Source organism: Argiope bruennichi, chromosome 4 (assembly GCF_947563725.1).
Source record: "Argiope bruennichi chromosome 4, qqArgBrue1.1, whole genome shotgun sequence".
NCBI classification, from domain to species: domain Eukaryota; kingdom Metazoa; phylum Arthropoda; class Arachnida; order Araneae; family Araneidae; genus Argiope; species Argiope bruennichi.
This window is the reverse complement of record NC_079154.1, coordinates 3,071,658-3,089,167: the sequence shown is the minus strand read 5'-3', so window position 1 is coordinate 3,089,167 and position 17,510 is coordinate 3,071,658. Positions and strand designations below refer to the sequence as shown.

The 17,510-nt window shown below is 24.1% G+C and overlaps 1 protein-coding gene across 1 annotated transcript; it reads left to right on the top strand.

Annotated features, from left to right (window-relative positions):
- The first annotated feature begins 686 nt into the window (after positions 1 to 686).
- On the top strand, positions 687 to 17,061 carry LOC129966010 (alkaline ceramidase 2-like). Its single transcript, XM_056080341.1, has 6 exons — positions 687 to 1,052; positions 3,384 to 3,504; positions 5,141 to 5,394; positions 9,178 to 9,315; positions 14,008 to 14,259; positions 16,765 to 17,061. Coding segments are annotated over exons 1-6 (831 nt in total). The 5' UTR covers positions 687 to 1,050; the 3' UTR covers positions 16,829 to 17,061.
- Positions 17,062 to 17,510: the final 449 nt, after the last annotated feature.

The window sequence follows — 17,510 nt, the reverse complement described above, 5'->3', positions numbered from 1 at the left end:
AATAAGAGAATATTTTAGAATAAAGTTATTATGGGCCAAATTAAGATAAAATCTTGGAAATAATTAAATTGAAATTAAGAGTTTAAAATATCATCCCATATATATATATATATATATATATATATATTACTTGTTTATATTATAGCATACTTTCATTTATAACTGATTTATTTTCCTACAAACTTGCAAAACAATCTTTCTTATAAACTCATTTATTCAGTATATTCGCCACGCCAGCCAACTGCTTAATGATAAGGAAATTTATTATTAATTAGATGTATTGAGGATATAAAGAAAGAACTTGTCTTAAATTTGGATTAGACGATTTGATAAAAGATAAAGAATGCAGATTTATTAAAAATATTCAACAACAATATTTTGAGAAAAAAAAAAAGAAAAAAAGACGAAGAATCTTGGGAAATTAGCCTGTTCAGATAAGCGAAAGCTTTTTTAACAGAAGATGCATGATGAATATATGAAATAGCCCATAAATCCATTGGATTATAGGTTATAAATCCATTGGATTTCATTCCAATACGATGTAATTGCATCAGAATATATTAGTCAGCAACCATTTAGCTATATAGGCGGCTGTTTTCCTATTGCCTGAAGGCATATGTCCTCGACCAATGATCATAAAGATTTTCTCTCTTGCATCATTACTGTTCTTACTTCATCTTCGACTTTCCTTGCCTGGCAACAGACACTGATTGTTTTCTACTTTTTCAGTTGCGTGCTGTTGTTTTCATTTGCGATGTTCCAGTTCTTTTTTCAACTCATCTGAATTAACAAAGTACTTCGCTTTAAATTTCGAAACCTCCTACGCAACCACTAGTGTGCTTGGTTTTATGCACGAATGGATAAGATAATTTTCAAGCATTTGGCAGGCAGTGACGATAAAAAATAGTATAAAGAGTTTTTCTTAAATTGACAATTCTTTTGTCCGTCTCCCCATCTGTTGAATTGGTGTATGTTCTGCAACTTCGTAATTATTTCGGAAAACTTGGTTTAATGAACCTCGTATTTAGCTTCACTTATTTAATTGTATAGATGTACGTATTCTTTTAATTTTTATTCGTGGTTCTTATTTTTTATTATATTAATGCGCGTTCAATGCTTTGTTTATTTAATTTCAATTTATGTATCAATAAATTAATGTGATTTTATGTAACTCATAAGTTGTCTGAATTTATATTTGTGGTTCTTATTTTTTTTTATTACCAACTATATTAATGTATTTTTAATGCTTTGTTTATTTAATTTGATTTTACGGATATCATAAATTACTTATTTAGCTGTATGCTTTCTCTGAATTTTTGTTATTTATTTTATCCTATTTTTATCTTCAATTGTATTAATGTTTTTTATTGCTTTATTTTATTTTATGTGTTTCATAAATTGCTTTCTCTCATTTTTATTTTGTTCTGTTACTTAAATGTAGTTAAGATTAAACGCGTACTGTGCTTTGATCTTACAATTGATTTTAGAAAATAAATTTTTTTTAGTTTACTTAATTTTTTTTTTTTTTTTTTTTTTTTTAATCTTACGTACCTTTTTAGAAATTTATAACAAGCTTTTCATTTCCGAGGAGAAATATAAAATAATAATCTTAAATTTTTCAAATGAAATATTATGTTTTGATTTATTGAATGCTACCTAACTTATTAATTTATTTTAGATTTATACCATATTAATACCATTATTTATATTCTTGTGATGTTGATGATCCACATATTTTGAAGGTGTTGTATACTATCATTTTTGTATGTTTTGTTAAATATGTAAATATATTATAGCAAGTAAAGTATTCTTTAAATTTTAGATTATTTTGAATCTGTTAATGTTAAATAGCTTTCCATTTATTATAGTATGTATGCATAGTATCTTAATTCATATTCTTTTTCAATATTTCAACTCACTACATAAATTTTCACTTTTTTTTTTTTTTTTTTTTTTTGTAATATATGACTAAGCCTCTTGATATTTCCTTAAAATAGTATAATTTAGCTCAAGTGAATTGTTTTAAAAAAATGCTCAATTTATCAGAACATAAAAAAATTATTTTAATTTATTAAAACATAAATAATAGAACAAATTCTTTAAAAGAAAGGAAGAAAAGAAATTGAAAGAAAATTATATTAAAGAAAAAAGTACAGAAACTGTTAAAAGAAAAGTTTCTACTAAATTATTAGATATGTCTTAATAAAGTAGATTATCACAAGAATAATTTATTTTTATATTTTAGAAATTAAGATATGTATTTTTGCATTGAAAGAATGAATTATTTATGATGAAAAGCAATGTTTCAGAAATATTTTTAATGCTTTGCTCTGAAATGTGCTCTGAAATTTAATGCTTTGCTTTTTGAAATTACTGCAGTATAATTCTTCTACGGCAACTTTTTATTTGATAAGGACAAAGAATGTCAGACACACATGACATGAAAGTAGAGATTATTTAAAAAGCTGAGCTCATACTACTGAAAAATGTTAATCTCCTTAGTGAACTTCCTAGAGTAAAGTGATTGTGTTACATCTGTATATGTAGTGTTAAGCAATTTAATAGATAAAACAGAACAGAAAACTCTGTAGTAGATGAAACAGGAACTCTTGTAATTGAAATGCTATTTATTTCTTCTGTTGATTATTTTAATAATATCAAAATTGTGTGGTTGTAATGTATTTATGTAACTTCAGATGCTTTATTTTGCAAGGCATGAAAAAGGGAACTTATCTTTAACTATTAGTTTCATGCTTTCTCATATTACCAATATTACAGTTCTAGTATTGCAACTTGACTAAAAACTTATCTCTTTTTTAGAAAGGAATATAGATTATCTGTTAGTAAATTAAATATAAAGTGTTTTTCATTAATTTAGTATTTGAAATTGATAAGTATTTTAATATAATTATATTTAGCAGATTATTTTTATTAGTTTTTTATATATATTGAAAAAATTAATCACAATGTGAAAGACCTCATTAAAATTTCCTGAAAATAATCTTTGATTCAAATTTCTCTTAATTTCTTAATGATTAATAGTGTAGTGCTTCTCTTTCATGCCTATTTTCTAAATTAACTCTAGCCATAAAGTTTTATTCTCGTAAATAGTATTGAAAATGTAAAAATTTTAAGAGAATTTGTTCTTTAGAATATATTTCATATTGTCAAATTTTGTATTTCAGCTGATGAGTAGTTTTATAATGTTTACTTAGTGTTATAATATATTTAGTAATATGATATTTAGATTTCTGCTGTATCAGATATTGAAAATAATCTGCTAGTATTTCTGCTGTCTGTTTTTTGTAAATGGAATAATTTGGCAAAAATGTATTAAAATATTTTAAAGTTTTCTATATTATTTATATTAATATATTCTGTAGGAATATTAAAACTGTCGAAATGCAACATTCACCTTGGCCTCTAAGAAGAGGAACTTCACCCATTGATTGGTGTGAAGGGAATTATTTATTTTCACCAGTTATAGCAGAATTTGTTAATACTGTAAGTATCAAATTAAATTAGTTAATATCTTTATCTTTTTTTTATTGTGTGAATAATAAAATTGGAAAAACAATTTTTATTTTAGTTTAATATAACTAGTATTTAATTCATGAGAATAATCTATAGAATAATAACATAAAAATGAAATTGGATTTGAAAAGAAAAAAAGTATTTGCTGTCTATCTATTTATAATCATACTTTTCATTGTCTTTAATACCATTTGGTATCATCAGATTAATCTGCTTTTAAAAATAATTTATGCTTTTTATTTGGGTATAATAAGGGTTGTTATAAAGATGATGGTAATATGATCTGAATATCAGTTAATAATTTTAATTGATTAATACAGATACTTCTGATACAGATGTATAATTTAAAACATAAATTATTTTTTTAAGACTGTTTTTTTTTCTTCCCCTCCTCTCCTCCAGCAATAATTTGAGCTAGAAAAGTTTACCTATAGAAAAGCAAAGTGCTTTTTCGTTCAAATATGTTAAAACATTTTTACTTATTTTAAGTAATTAGTAAAAAAAAAGTTAAAAATCAATAATGCACAACATATAAAAGAATCTTCATTTTTTTTTTCTCAAGAGCAGTGAAATAAAACTAGTAACTGAGATCACATTATCATAAGTTAAATAAACTTGATGGTTTTTTTTTAGTTGTAAATCTAACATCTGTCAAATGTCTTATCTTAATTTTGTGTTGAAATATATGTGACTTATCAGAAAGATTGCTACCAAAACTAACAATTAGACTGTAACTTCCTGATATTGCATTCTCCAGATTTTAAAGTCATGCTGGCATACTAATAAAGTTTGTATATGTAATCAAATTTCAATTTCAGGTCATAATTTTTTTTAAATCTAAATGCATAGCAGTTTTTTGAAAATTTTCAATATAACATATTCCTTATTTTTATTTGCACACAAAAATAACTTATTGATATGTTATATCTATATATTAAATAGTAATTAATTGTGTATTTTTCAATGTATCAAATTACAATCAAAACACAGATGTACAGTTTTAAAAATAAGGTTTTCACTTAATTATGTTTATTCTTTTATGCCTTACAATATCTTATTATTTAATTACAAACTAATGTAATATTTTTGATATGCATCCAGTTATACCAAAAATAATTTGAGAGTAATTAGTAATTAGTTTTTGAATTTAAAAAGATTAAATTTATAAAATTGTAATTTCAGTTAATATATTTTTGTATGAACTTCTGTCTTATTACTGTTTATAGTTTTGAACTTGTATCATTATCACATTTTCATGTTTTATCATATTCAATTCAATTATTTAAATAAGGAAATATTTAAATAATTGAAATTATTTTACCACATAATTCTGAGAGTTTTAAGAAAATAAACATATCACAATTTTTGTCTCTTGAATAATTTTGTGCTATAGCCTTACAGATTTTTTTTTTTTTAAATTCATGTATTACTTGAAAAATTTTTTTAAAGTGTTCCTTGAATAAAATTTTCATTCAATATTTATTTTTTTGTTACATTTCTATGATGTTTTTTGTAAATAATTTTATTATTTGCACATGTTTATGTTTTATATTATGTTTTGTTTTAATCTTTCAATTAATTATGTTTCTTTTTGTTACATTTTCAGTTTAGTAACATTTTGTTCTTCATTTATCCACCTCTACTGACTACTCTGTTCAGGGAATATGCTCAATGTGTGAATCGAGGTGTTTATCTGATCTGGGGTTTGCTTTTAACAGTTGGTTTAACATCAGCGTATTTCCATGCAACTCTTAGTCTTGTTGGGCAGTTGTTGGATGAAGTTGCTATACTTTGGTTGTTAATGGCAGCCTTTGCTATGTGGCTTCCAAGACGTTACTTCTCATATGGCTTCAAGGAAAGGTAATTGTTTTTTCATTCTAGTCAGTAGAATTTATAAGACTGAAAAATACACTATATAAATTTGATTTATTTTGCATGAATGAGTAAGTGAAAATATCTTAGTTGAGCATCTTTGTAATCAAAATTGAAAATGAGGTGCGATCAATATTATGTAACATGATAAAAAAAAATTAATTTAAGTGAACATGAATTTACAGAATATATATGAATTTGCTACAGAAAGCTGTGATATCAAAAGATATATGAATATAAACATAGGAGCCAATATTGATTTATCTTGGTTATTTCTGCTAATGAATAGCACAATTGTAATTTTTAATTTAAATTGCCATTTGTTTCATTTCAAAATATTTTTACTTTTGAAATTGGATAGTTATGGTAAAAAATTATGATTTATTAATTTATATGAAAAAAATTACTATTATGATTAAGATGTAATTTTCTTATTTGTACCAACTTTTTTTATACTCTCCTTTCACCAACTAATCTAGTTTTAATTTCATAGCTTATGTATGAAAAAAAATGTATTGAATGAAACAAAATTGTGTTTTTAAAAATAAAATATTCAATAATTTTTTTTAAAAATTGTGTGCGCATGTGAATAATATGCTTTTTAAAGGAGATTGATATCACTTTCCAAAATGCCACATATATTTTTATTACCTTTAAATAAAAATAAAAAAAAAATGTAAACATTTTAGTGCCATATAAATCATATCTTTAAATAAGAAAAAAAAATCAGTGTTTATTTTTGTAAATTGACAAATATTGATTAGATTTATATTTAAAATGGTTTATTGTAGAGAAAGAAAAAAAAAAAACTTTTGCTATTAAATTAATATTTTATTAATTTTTTGTTTTCTCTCTTCCAAATTTTAGTTTTAAAAATAAAAAAATTTGAGTCTCCATGTTTAACATTATAGCATATTAACATATTAAATTGTTATTTTTTTTATTGTCTGTAAATTACATATTCTTATTTCTTATTCAAATGTTTTGTATGAAATGTTTTGCTCATTAAATTTAAAGCAAAATATACATGCAAATCTTGAAAATAAATATCTTTGAATTGCAAACTTACCAATTTTTTGAATTAAAAGTTATATATAAAAGACAGCTTCATTATTAAACAGCCTATTGGCTATTTCACTAATAAATTAATGTTTTGTATCCATTTAATTAACCTTCATAATAAATTTTGAAATTTTTTTTTTTAAAGTAGAGAAGTATTGCATAGAAATAAAACTGATATTATTACAAAGCTATTTTTTTTTTAATTTAAAGTGATTTTAAACTTATTTTGTTTTTCCAGAAAAAAAAAGGAAAAAAAAAACTGAAATTTGATTAAGTTAGAATTAATTAAAATCTTATTACATTAAAAAAACTTTTTTTAATTAGAACTGGCCACCCAAAAAGTAGTTGCATATCATGGTGTTAGCTCTTTGACCAATGATCTACTACATGGAGAATTTTAAATGATTTTTTTGTATCATATGTGACATAATCTACAGATTATATGCCAAGCTAAATAAGAACATACAGAAATATTAATTTTCATTTCAAGTGTATATAAGTAATTTCTAGTAATTTTATATAGGCTTGTATTTAATACATCTGCCTTTAAATTTTATAATGCGATTCATACGGTTGCTTATTCTTAATGTAGATTATTTTCTTTTGATAAATTTACATTTTTTATTACAATATTAAATTAAAATTCAATTAAGCATAGGGATTTTCTTAAAGTCTTGTTATACTCATCAATGTTTCATTTCTTTATTTAATTATTAAATATCAATTATTTAATATTTAAAAGTTTTATTCAACTTTGTACAACCTGTTTTGTGTCCATGAAATAATAATTAGATAGTTGAAATTGCATATTATGAAATTATAATTATTTTTATTAGATTAATGAATTATAATTTGAATGCAGCTATGCTGTAACAAACTTATGCAGAAAAAAACTCCAAAACTCTTACTTACAATTATAGGTATTTCTTAAGATGCTATAGTAACAGAAGGTAATTATACATACCAAACTATATGCATTTATGTAAAAAGTAAAGCATTGAATTAAAATCCATTTTCCATTATGATTGCATCACCTGTTGTATAGTAAGATTCATAACCATTGATTTATGTACCATATTAGTTCTTGGCATCCTTTGGTGATCATATAAAAAAAAATGAAGGTCCAGAAAAGATGAAATTTCTATGAATTTTAGTGCCAAATCTAAAATTCATAGAATTAATTTATTTTTTAATTGTATAACTACTGAAAATTGGAACCAATGTCACCTTAGAGGAATTAAATTTGAATAAGTGCTTTAGAAATGTTATCCTGGCTTCAAAATCATCAAATACATCAGTGTCAAAATTAACTGTAATAAAAAATATGTTGAAAAAACCAAATTTATTTTTTATGTCATTGTATTTATTTTGCACTTGTATAAAGACTTAATTAGTTCTTTTTGTATCTTTATTTTTTATAGTCTTAAATAAATTTTTGCTTTCTTAATTATCCACCAAGAATTTAAAGCTGTTTGCCTAATTAACATAAAAATTCTTTAATTGGAATAAATCTTGATCTAGCAATATGATAAAATATATTTAAAAATGAATGAGCTTTGGTTTTTGAGATGCATGTAAAAATGATTCAAAAGATGTGACTGCACATAGTTTAATAGTTTTAAAAATAATGTTGCATGGATTGATTCTACAAAATAAAATGATTTTGTTTTCTGTTTATTTCAAGAAAACTAAATATATGTGACTATTATTCTGTGATTTGTGCATATTTTATGCTCACCAAACAAAGGAAAAAGTGGGTGGATTTAATCTCTCTAAATCTCAATTGCTTTATTTTAATCTTAATTGAAAGTTCCATTATTTCTTTTAAGAAGAAAATTCTATTTTTTAAAAAATAAATCTGAGACTTTTTTTTTTTTAACTTGTGCATGGAAAACTATTTTTACAACTGTTGCCGAAACTTAAGTGTGGCTTTATAAGATATAATATTATTAAAATTTATAAATAATTCACATTATTTTCAAGTTTTCTTTTTCTGATTAATTTTTATTTGTTTTTAAAAGTATATAGCAATATATACTAATTTGTTATATTTAAAATTAATTTTACACTTTAAATTAATTTTAAATTTAAATACTAATTTTAAAAACCACTAAATTTGAACAGAAGAATGTTTTTTTCAAGCTAGTGGTTAATAAATATATTTTGCAAACTTTAGTTGTTTAAAAACACATTAAATCTCCATGCAGCTATACTTATAACCAAGCTAGTTATTTCCATAGTAGATGTTTAAACTCTTATAAATAAGATTTTAAAATGGAATCAAAGGAAATTCTGAAATTTTAAGAATGTTTCATTCTTGGAATTATCAGGAAATATACAAATCTTTAAGAATAATTTGCTTTTGATTTGAACATGAAAAAGGGAAACAGCCAGTTTGGTTATTTAATCAATTAAGAATTCTATCAACATTGACTAATATTATTGTGAAAGAAGAGGGACGATGTTGATATAGGAATCTTAGAACTAATTAGTTAATGATATGAGATATGAAAGTAATAATTGTCTGAAATGAAATTATTCTAAAGTAGTGGTTGACTTAATATTTTGATTTTCAATACTGTTTAGGTTGTTTACTTTTTGTTACATTTTTAATTAAGAATTGATTCATTGCAATGTTTTAATTTTTTTTAATTATTTGACATTAATGAAGTTAATTATTGCCATTTATTAAGTAATGTTAAATTTCAGGAAAAATTTCCAGCTTTCTGTGTTTATATTATCTTGCGCTGCGACTCTGATGGTATGCATTCACCCACCTTTAAATGCTTTTGCTTTGATGGGTTTGGGAATACCAGCTACTGCTCTATTAATTCTTGAGATTCGAAGGTAAGTTATGTATATCTTTTATTTATACTTTTGTATTGTTACTTAAAATATTTGCTACTTGGAACTTCAGGAAAAAAACATTTTACACTGCATTCCAAATATTTTATAATTTAACTATAACACTAATTGTCAAGGAAATTAATTAAATAAAAAAGGAGAAACATAGTCTTTTTTTTACAAAGTGAAATAATGTATTTATTTATATATCTAATCTAATTAGTAATTCTATAATTGTTTTATGTTTTTCACAGAAATGCATATTAATTTTTTTGAAATTTTCTTAGTAGATGAAGAAAATTTTTTAAGTTTTTTTAAAATCTAGAAATTATTATTTTTTTTATTAATATTCCATTATTACATTATTATTGATTTAATACAAATAATTTTCATAAACTGATAATGAGCATCTGACATATTTATGATATTAATAATATTAATTTTTGCATATATATATGATGCTTGATTCTGATAAGAAAATCAAAACATCACTTATATGTATATGATGCTGATTGAGAAAGTGTCCAGTAATTTTCTCTTTGAAAAACCATTTCTTTTGATTTATTCTTATTGTACAGAATACTTCTGCTTTTCCTGGTGCTTATTGTAACAATTTTATAAAATGTCAAGTTCATCCTACTTATCAGAAAACATATTTTGAATTTTATGTCTATTTCCTTTTTTCTGAATTTGTGTGATAAAAGATTAGCATAAATATCTATTTCTGCTTTTTATACTTTTGACTGTATGTATTTAGCTGTTATGAAAGGAAATTGAATTGATTTGATAACATTGATGTTTATATACAACATGTCATATTGGCATGGTGCCATATAAACATAAAACAATATATCAATTTCTCTTTTTATAACCAATCTCTGTTCAAAATTAGTATTATTAGTCATTATAAAGGATTCCACTGAAAATTTATTAACTTTGTGAAATGAAGAGTGGAATTTTTAAAATTCTAAATGTAGGTATTACAAGATATGGGCCGTTTATTTTGAAAATGGGGCAAGTCCATTTTTTTGTTATTGCGAGATATTTAAAGGTTTGCATTTCAATAAATTTAAAAATATTGGTAAGTATTAATAGATATATTTTTTGTATTATGTGGTAACAGATAATGTAAGTTTATAATCCAATAGTGTTTACAGTGCTGACTAAAAAAATAAGAGCTCCATTATAACTAAATTGACTTGCCTCACTTTCAAAATTGAGCCGTTTATTTTGAAAATGGGGCAAGTCCATTTTTTGTTATTGCGAGAAATTTTTAGGTTTGCTTTTCAAGAACTTTAAAAATATTGGTAAATATTAATAGATATATTTTTTGTATTTTGTGGTACCAGATAATGTAGGTTTAGTCCAATAGTGTTTTCAGTGCTGACTAAAAAAATAAGAGTTACATTATAACTAAATGAACTTGCCTCATTTTCAAAATTAAAGAATAATTGCAATCATTCATTTAATTGGGAAATAATATTTCAGTTGCATCAGCATATTTTTAAGAATAAAAACAAAATACTATTCAAATTTTTAAAAATATTTATTTATTTGATAAAAAGGGAAACAAAACAATGAATATTCTAATAGAAAATATAACATAACAACAAACAATTTAGTTTTATTAAGAATTTCAATGAAATTATATATTTCAGTTTATATGTAGGTATAATCAATTTGAATTTTATTCAAGATTTAACATTTTAAAAAAATTCATGATGAACGGGAGGTATATATAGTAATAAATCCATCATATCCTTGTATTTTTCAGATGTAATAAATCTCCTTTTTTTCTTACATAAAAGATAATTTTATATATCTGAAATTACTAGGAATTATTTACCTTCCTCATTGTGTTGACAAATCGATAATTTTAAATTCAAAATCTCGTTCTATCGAAGTTTTGTTCAACATTTTGCATGGTGCATCCTTTGTAAATCTGATCCAGCATATAGTTAATCAATTCACGGTTTCTACATCGGTATTTTTCTTTCTTTTTAAAACCGCTTTTTCCAGAGGTTGGGTTGAAAATAAATTTCCATGTGCAAAAAATTTGTTTTCGACAATTTTGTATTACTTTATAGTAGTCCTGGGGAATATGTAAAGAACTGGTTTCTGGATTGAATAGTTACTGGGTAGTTCCACTCCAAAATCACGATCGTTTGGTAGAAATGAATGTCCTGACAATAAAAATTTGTGATCAATGATATTTATTTCATTGTCACTGGACTGAATAATCGTTGATGGAAGTTAACATTATTATCGACACACAAAATTAAGATATACTTTTTTATTATTTATAAAATACTGTACAACCACCGATTTTCATTATCAAAAATAGATAAATAGAAACACCTTAGATTTCAGACATGATGTCAAATGGCCACATTTCCTTCACATAGAGCAAACGGAGCTAAATTTTGCAGTAATATATTCGGTCAAATATATTATGGCAATCTAAGATAGACTTGCACCACTTTCAAAATAAACAGATTTTCAATACTGTTAAGAGCTAAAACTTCCATCTCCAAAATACTAGAATCTAAATATTTTTTTACTATAAATTTTTTACTCGTAAAAAGATCATAACAAGTTTTATCTATAACTGACATTATCTCCATTTTTTCCAAAAATGGACTTGCCCCACTTTCAAAATAAACGGCTCATATATTATTATAAGGTCTCTTTGAATTCTAAATTAAGAAGTTAAGATTATTCAAATTGGAATAATTTAAATCCTTATAGCTTATGTAAAAGCCTCTTGTGCTTTTAATAATAAAACAATTTTGGATCTCTCATATAATTTTGTCTTCTCACTACTATTATAAGTCTTAAACATAGTACTGACTTTGCCATTCTTAAAAAATAGTTTGAGCATGATTGACTTGACATACAAAAGCATGTTAGTAAAAAATATGCTTCCATGGATTTAAAAAATTCTACAGAATATGAATTGATAATTTTATTAATTATAAAATCATTCTGATAATGGTCTAATATTTATTTTTCATTTAATTGGATTTTAACGCTTGAAAGACTAAAATTTACTATACAATTAACGCAAAGTAGTTAAAAATGACTGACTTGTGAAAAAATCATCAGTGCATAAATACATGTATTTAAAGTTAACACATTTATAAAGAAAATTTACTTTACATAGAAAACAAACAGTACTATTATTATTTATACATTTTTTTACAGATTTGTGGTAAAATGTTTTTGCATAAATTTTTGGCAAACCTGCATTTACATACTTATATTAGACATTCTTTTCATTAATTCAAGGCAAATAATGTAAAATGAATCACTGCAAAAAGTTAAGAATAAAAATTGTTACTCTTTATTTGCTGTGCAACTTTAAATTTTGTGCTGATTGTGGGGATTGATATAATACTTATCACTGGAAGAAATGGTATGCACGTGACTTTTGTGCATATGGACAACAATGAAGCGCAAAGAAACACATAAACGAGGAAATTTTCTGTGAAAAATATAAATGCTAAATTTTGTAATGTCTGAAAATAATTTACAAAATTCAGTAATAAAATACATTTAATTAAATCTCCCAAGCAGTTACAATAACTGATTTTGGGCAATATAGGTAGGTATTAGACTTACTTATATCAGAAACAAAGAAGAGGTAATATAAATGTAATAATTAAAAATGCTCTTGTATCATTTATAAAAAGTCACATAAAATCTGAGAAATTGTTTCATTATAATGGAATTATTTTTTTTTTTCTGAACAAAATTAAAAAGTAGTTTTAAAGATTTCCTTGAGCAATCTTGGGTTAATGGAACTTATTTTTATGAGGGCTTATTAAAGATAAAAACAAATTTGAGGTTAACAGTTCAGATTCATTTTAAATAAATTTGACTATCAAACCATAATTGTTTGATAACATTTTCTTTTCAATAGTTAATGAATAAAAAAATATTAAAAAGTAAGTTATCTAGTTTATCTTGCTAAACCTTTAATTGTGACCTGTGTAGTATATCAGGTGGCTAAAATTAAATTGCTGACATTTGTCGAAAAAAGAATACTCTATTTTGATTGTTTTTATCAGGAAGAAAAATATCATCATAATGGAATTAAATTGCTATTGCATTGAATATTACAATTCATAAGTCATAATTTTTTTTAAATATTATATTGTGAATACTGTTATTAATACACAGTTAAATCAATGCATATAAATAAAGATTATTTAAGATTGAATAAATGTGCAATTAGTATATATTTTCTTTTTACATTTCCTCTTTTTTTCCCCTCAATGTTCTGAAAGGCATACCATTGAAATTTGCTCTTATTTAGTCAGTTTTTCTCAGATAAAATACCATTTTATTATTTTCATTGATCAATTAAGCTTAAGAACTGAAACATGGTATATATATATATATATATATATATATATATATATATATATATATATATATATATATATATATATATATATAATATAAAAATTAACTAAAGAAACAAATGATTAAAGCAGTAAATTTTGAAGATAAAAAGAACCATCTGGAAAGTGTGTAAAATATTCAACATCAAATGAAACAAGCATAATTTATTTAACAAAATAAGCACTGCATGATCTTCTCTTTTTTTGTATTTATAATAATTTACTTAATTTTTTTTTTTTGTATCTCTATCAATTACTTATTCTGATTTCTTTTTAAAATCTCATATAGGTGCAAAAATATGAGGGTTGTTAAGCTTGGATACCGATGTGCATGGGTTTGGATGGCTGCTTTAATGTGTTGGATCAATGATCGTCTGTTTTGTGAAATTTGGTCCAAATTGAATTTTCCATATCTCCATGGTGCATGGCATATTTTGATTGCAATTGTTGCTTATAGTGCTTGTGTTTTATTTGCTTATTTTGATGCAATGGATACTGTTCCTGAACAATTACCAACAATTAGATTTTGGCCTTCAGACAGGTATGATAGATTTTATAACTTTAGTAGCATTATATATATATAATATAGAATTTTCTTTGGATAATTAAGAATATTTACTGCTAGTCAGTAATTTCTGCAATTGGCCATCATTTGTAATTCAAATGTGTTTGTTTACTTATTTATTTCACTAAACAAAATTTGAAATTTTTTAAAAACATCTTATTAAGCTAAACAGTTATTATGTACTCGCTTTACAATTCAAAATACTAAGTTATTTCAGTATTCATTTAAAAATATATGAATTAATGATTATATTTTCTAATGTTGTTGAATTTGAAACATTTTAAATTTCCAAATCAAATCTATTTTTAGGATTTTGATCTTGTTACAGTAATTGTTTATTCTGTAGAAAAATTTGACATTATCATAAAATATATCCATCGTTTTATAGTTTTTATTGAAACTATATAACTTTTATTACTTTGTAACATTTCAGATTTTCAATTCTTAGTAAATATTTTATTGTTAAAGGAAATGATATTGGAAAAATGTTTTTAGAGCTTTAAAATTTATACTTTTGTCTAAAGTTTAAAATTTCATAAAATTATTAAAATGTTACATTTATCTTGGGAATATTGAATAACTTATAAAAAAAGTAGAAAATCAATTCAAAATCTTTCACATTGGCTTTAGAAGTATTACCACAGTTATCAAAAATTTGATAATTGTGGATACTTTGGTACTTGTTTATTTTTCAAATGCCAGTTAGAAATCCCAAGTAAGAAGAGTTATAGGAGTCATTCATTGACCCCATTGTTAAAAAGGTATGTGAATATGGTTATTTACCATATAAAATGAAACATAAAATGTAGCTTTTAAAATCATTTAATAATATATTTAATAGGTACAGTCATACAAGAAGAAAGTAGAAAGTGTAACCTATTTGCAACAAAATAATAGAAAAATAAATTGATTATTTCATGCTGGGATTAGGAGCATTTGAATATAATATTTTCAATTGAACTAAATTAATCATTTGGGGCTATTGCACTCGTGATTTATTGTTGCGATATTGGCATGATTTTTGCTGACAAATCTTTTGGACTTACCTCATTTCTTTGTAGTCTTTTGACTGTAAAACACACAATACTTTGATACTAATATTTTTGGCAGAAGGTTTTGTTTAATCTCATTTTTTTACATGGTCTTCTGGTCCCAATTTAGATTACTTTATCTGTTGTATTTTGATATTTGTTTAGTTTATTGGATTGTTATAATTTTAATAAGGCCATTATTAATTTGTAAAGAAATAGTTACTCTAAAAAAGATTTGCTGTTCTCCTAATTTTCTAATAATCATGTGATGTTATTATGGTCATCCATCATTTAGTCCAAACTATCTATACTCCTCTTGCAATGATTACAAAGTGTCAGTTAGGTTTGAAATTTATTCTTTATGATGGTTATTCTTCTTTTGATAAATTTAAATAGGAATACTTTATTTGATAATATGGTTATTGCTTTTTTATGCCTAGGTATATAGGTAAGCCCTTATAGTTTCTTTAGAAAATGCAGTATCATTCAACTGTACCACACAAATTGGGCTTAGGCCAAATCCTATATGAACCTTTCTTTTACTTGTAGTGGCAGTGATATTTTTTTTAACTCTTAAGCTTTCCTTAACAATTCTTTACACTTTTCTGAAGAAGTAGAAAGTTGTTTCATTGAAGTATTATGGCTAAAGTATGTTTTCATCACAGTTGTATAACATTAATAATCAAATCAAAATGTGATTATTTTTGTATTTACTTTTTACATGCTGCAATGTTTGCATAATGTGTAGTAAAAGAGTGCAAAAATGCTGAACACACTACAGTTTTTTTAATACAATATTTAGCTAAAATTGGTTTTGGGTTTAATTTTTTATCTCATTTTATCATCTGAGTGTTGTTAAATAAATAAAAATTATTAATCTAATAAATGAGATTAATAAGAAAATAAGACCCAATGCATAAAATAAAAATGAATTCCATTTTTTGGAATTAATATACACATTGAACTTTAATAAAGCATGGACTATTTGGTTAGTTATGAAGTGCTCACATTATTTTTATATTGGTTTTTGTGCCAGTTTGAAAACTAGTCTTTTTTATTGTTATTTCAATTCAATGTTATAAATTTGGTTGCAAGTAGCCCTGTTGTGATTGAAGTAAAAGACATTTCGAAATGCAGTCTTTATTTTATTAGTAAAGAATCATCAATATATTTATTAAAATATGAGAAAATAGCTATCTATTGTATCAATTATAAAATTGGTGATGTACTCTATATGTTAAATTCTAGATTTTTATTGAAATTGGGATGTGTTAACCTGTCCTCAATCGACTTTTTAAAAGATTGATCTATGGCTTGATCAAAATAGTGCATAGTTTGAAAATTTACTAAATTAATATATTATGTTTGGATTTTATATGTTATGCTTCTAAATAGAAACATGCACACAGTTATATGGAAGTATCATTTCAATAAATGTTTTCAATTTTAGGTTCGAATTGGGTGTTCCCTATATTGTTCTCCGAAATGGCCGAAAGGATTTCCAGAAGATCTGAATGTATCGGTAGTCTTCCAAACTGCAGTATCGTTATTTTGTAAAGCTTACTTCCAGGCTTTTGAAAAATGCAACTTTGTATAGTATTTATAACCACTCTATTTTTTAGATCACATTATGTATTTTTGCTTAGTAAAATTTTAATCCTAGTTATCATCTGGAATGGTACTTCTCTGATGCAGCTGACTGGTGCAGCATTGTTTTAACTTTTTGTAATAAAAATGTTTTGCTTCAGGCTATTTGTCTTTTTTTAGCTCAAATCTCATTTAATCCTCTGCATACATATAATATGAGAGTGCACAGATATTATTTGAGCTTAGTGTTGATTCTTCTTAATAAGAAAGTTACTGCAAAATACAATTGTTAAAATTTTATTGATAATTATTTTTGGAATTGTAGAATGGCATTGTTAGGAATTATAGTTAAAGAGATTCCTTCAATAATTTTCTAAATTTGGCTAGTTGTTACAAAAATGTTACAAACCCATTAATAATCAATTACAGTTGCTTTTTGGGAACAAGAAATGAATTATCTAAATTTATATCAATTCATTAATGCACTGTGAATCTGGCAAATGTATGTAATAAATTGGAAATATGAAAGTGAAATATACTTTTAGCAAGAACAAGTAAAGTTGAAGTAGAAGCAAACTGCATATTAAGTATTTAGGTTCTTCTAATCAT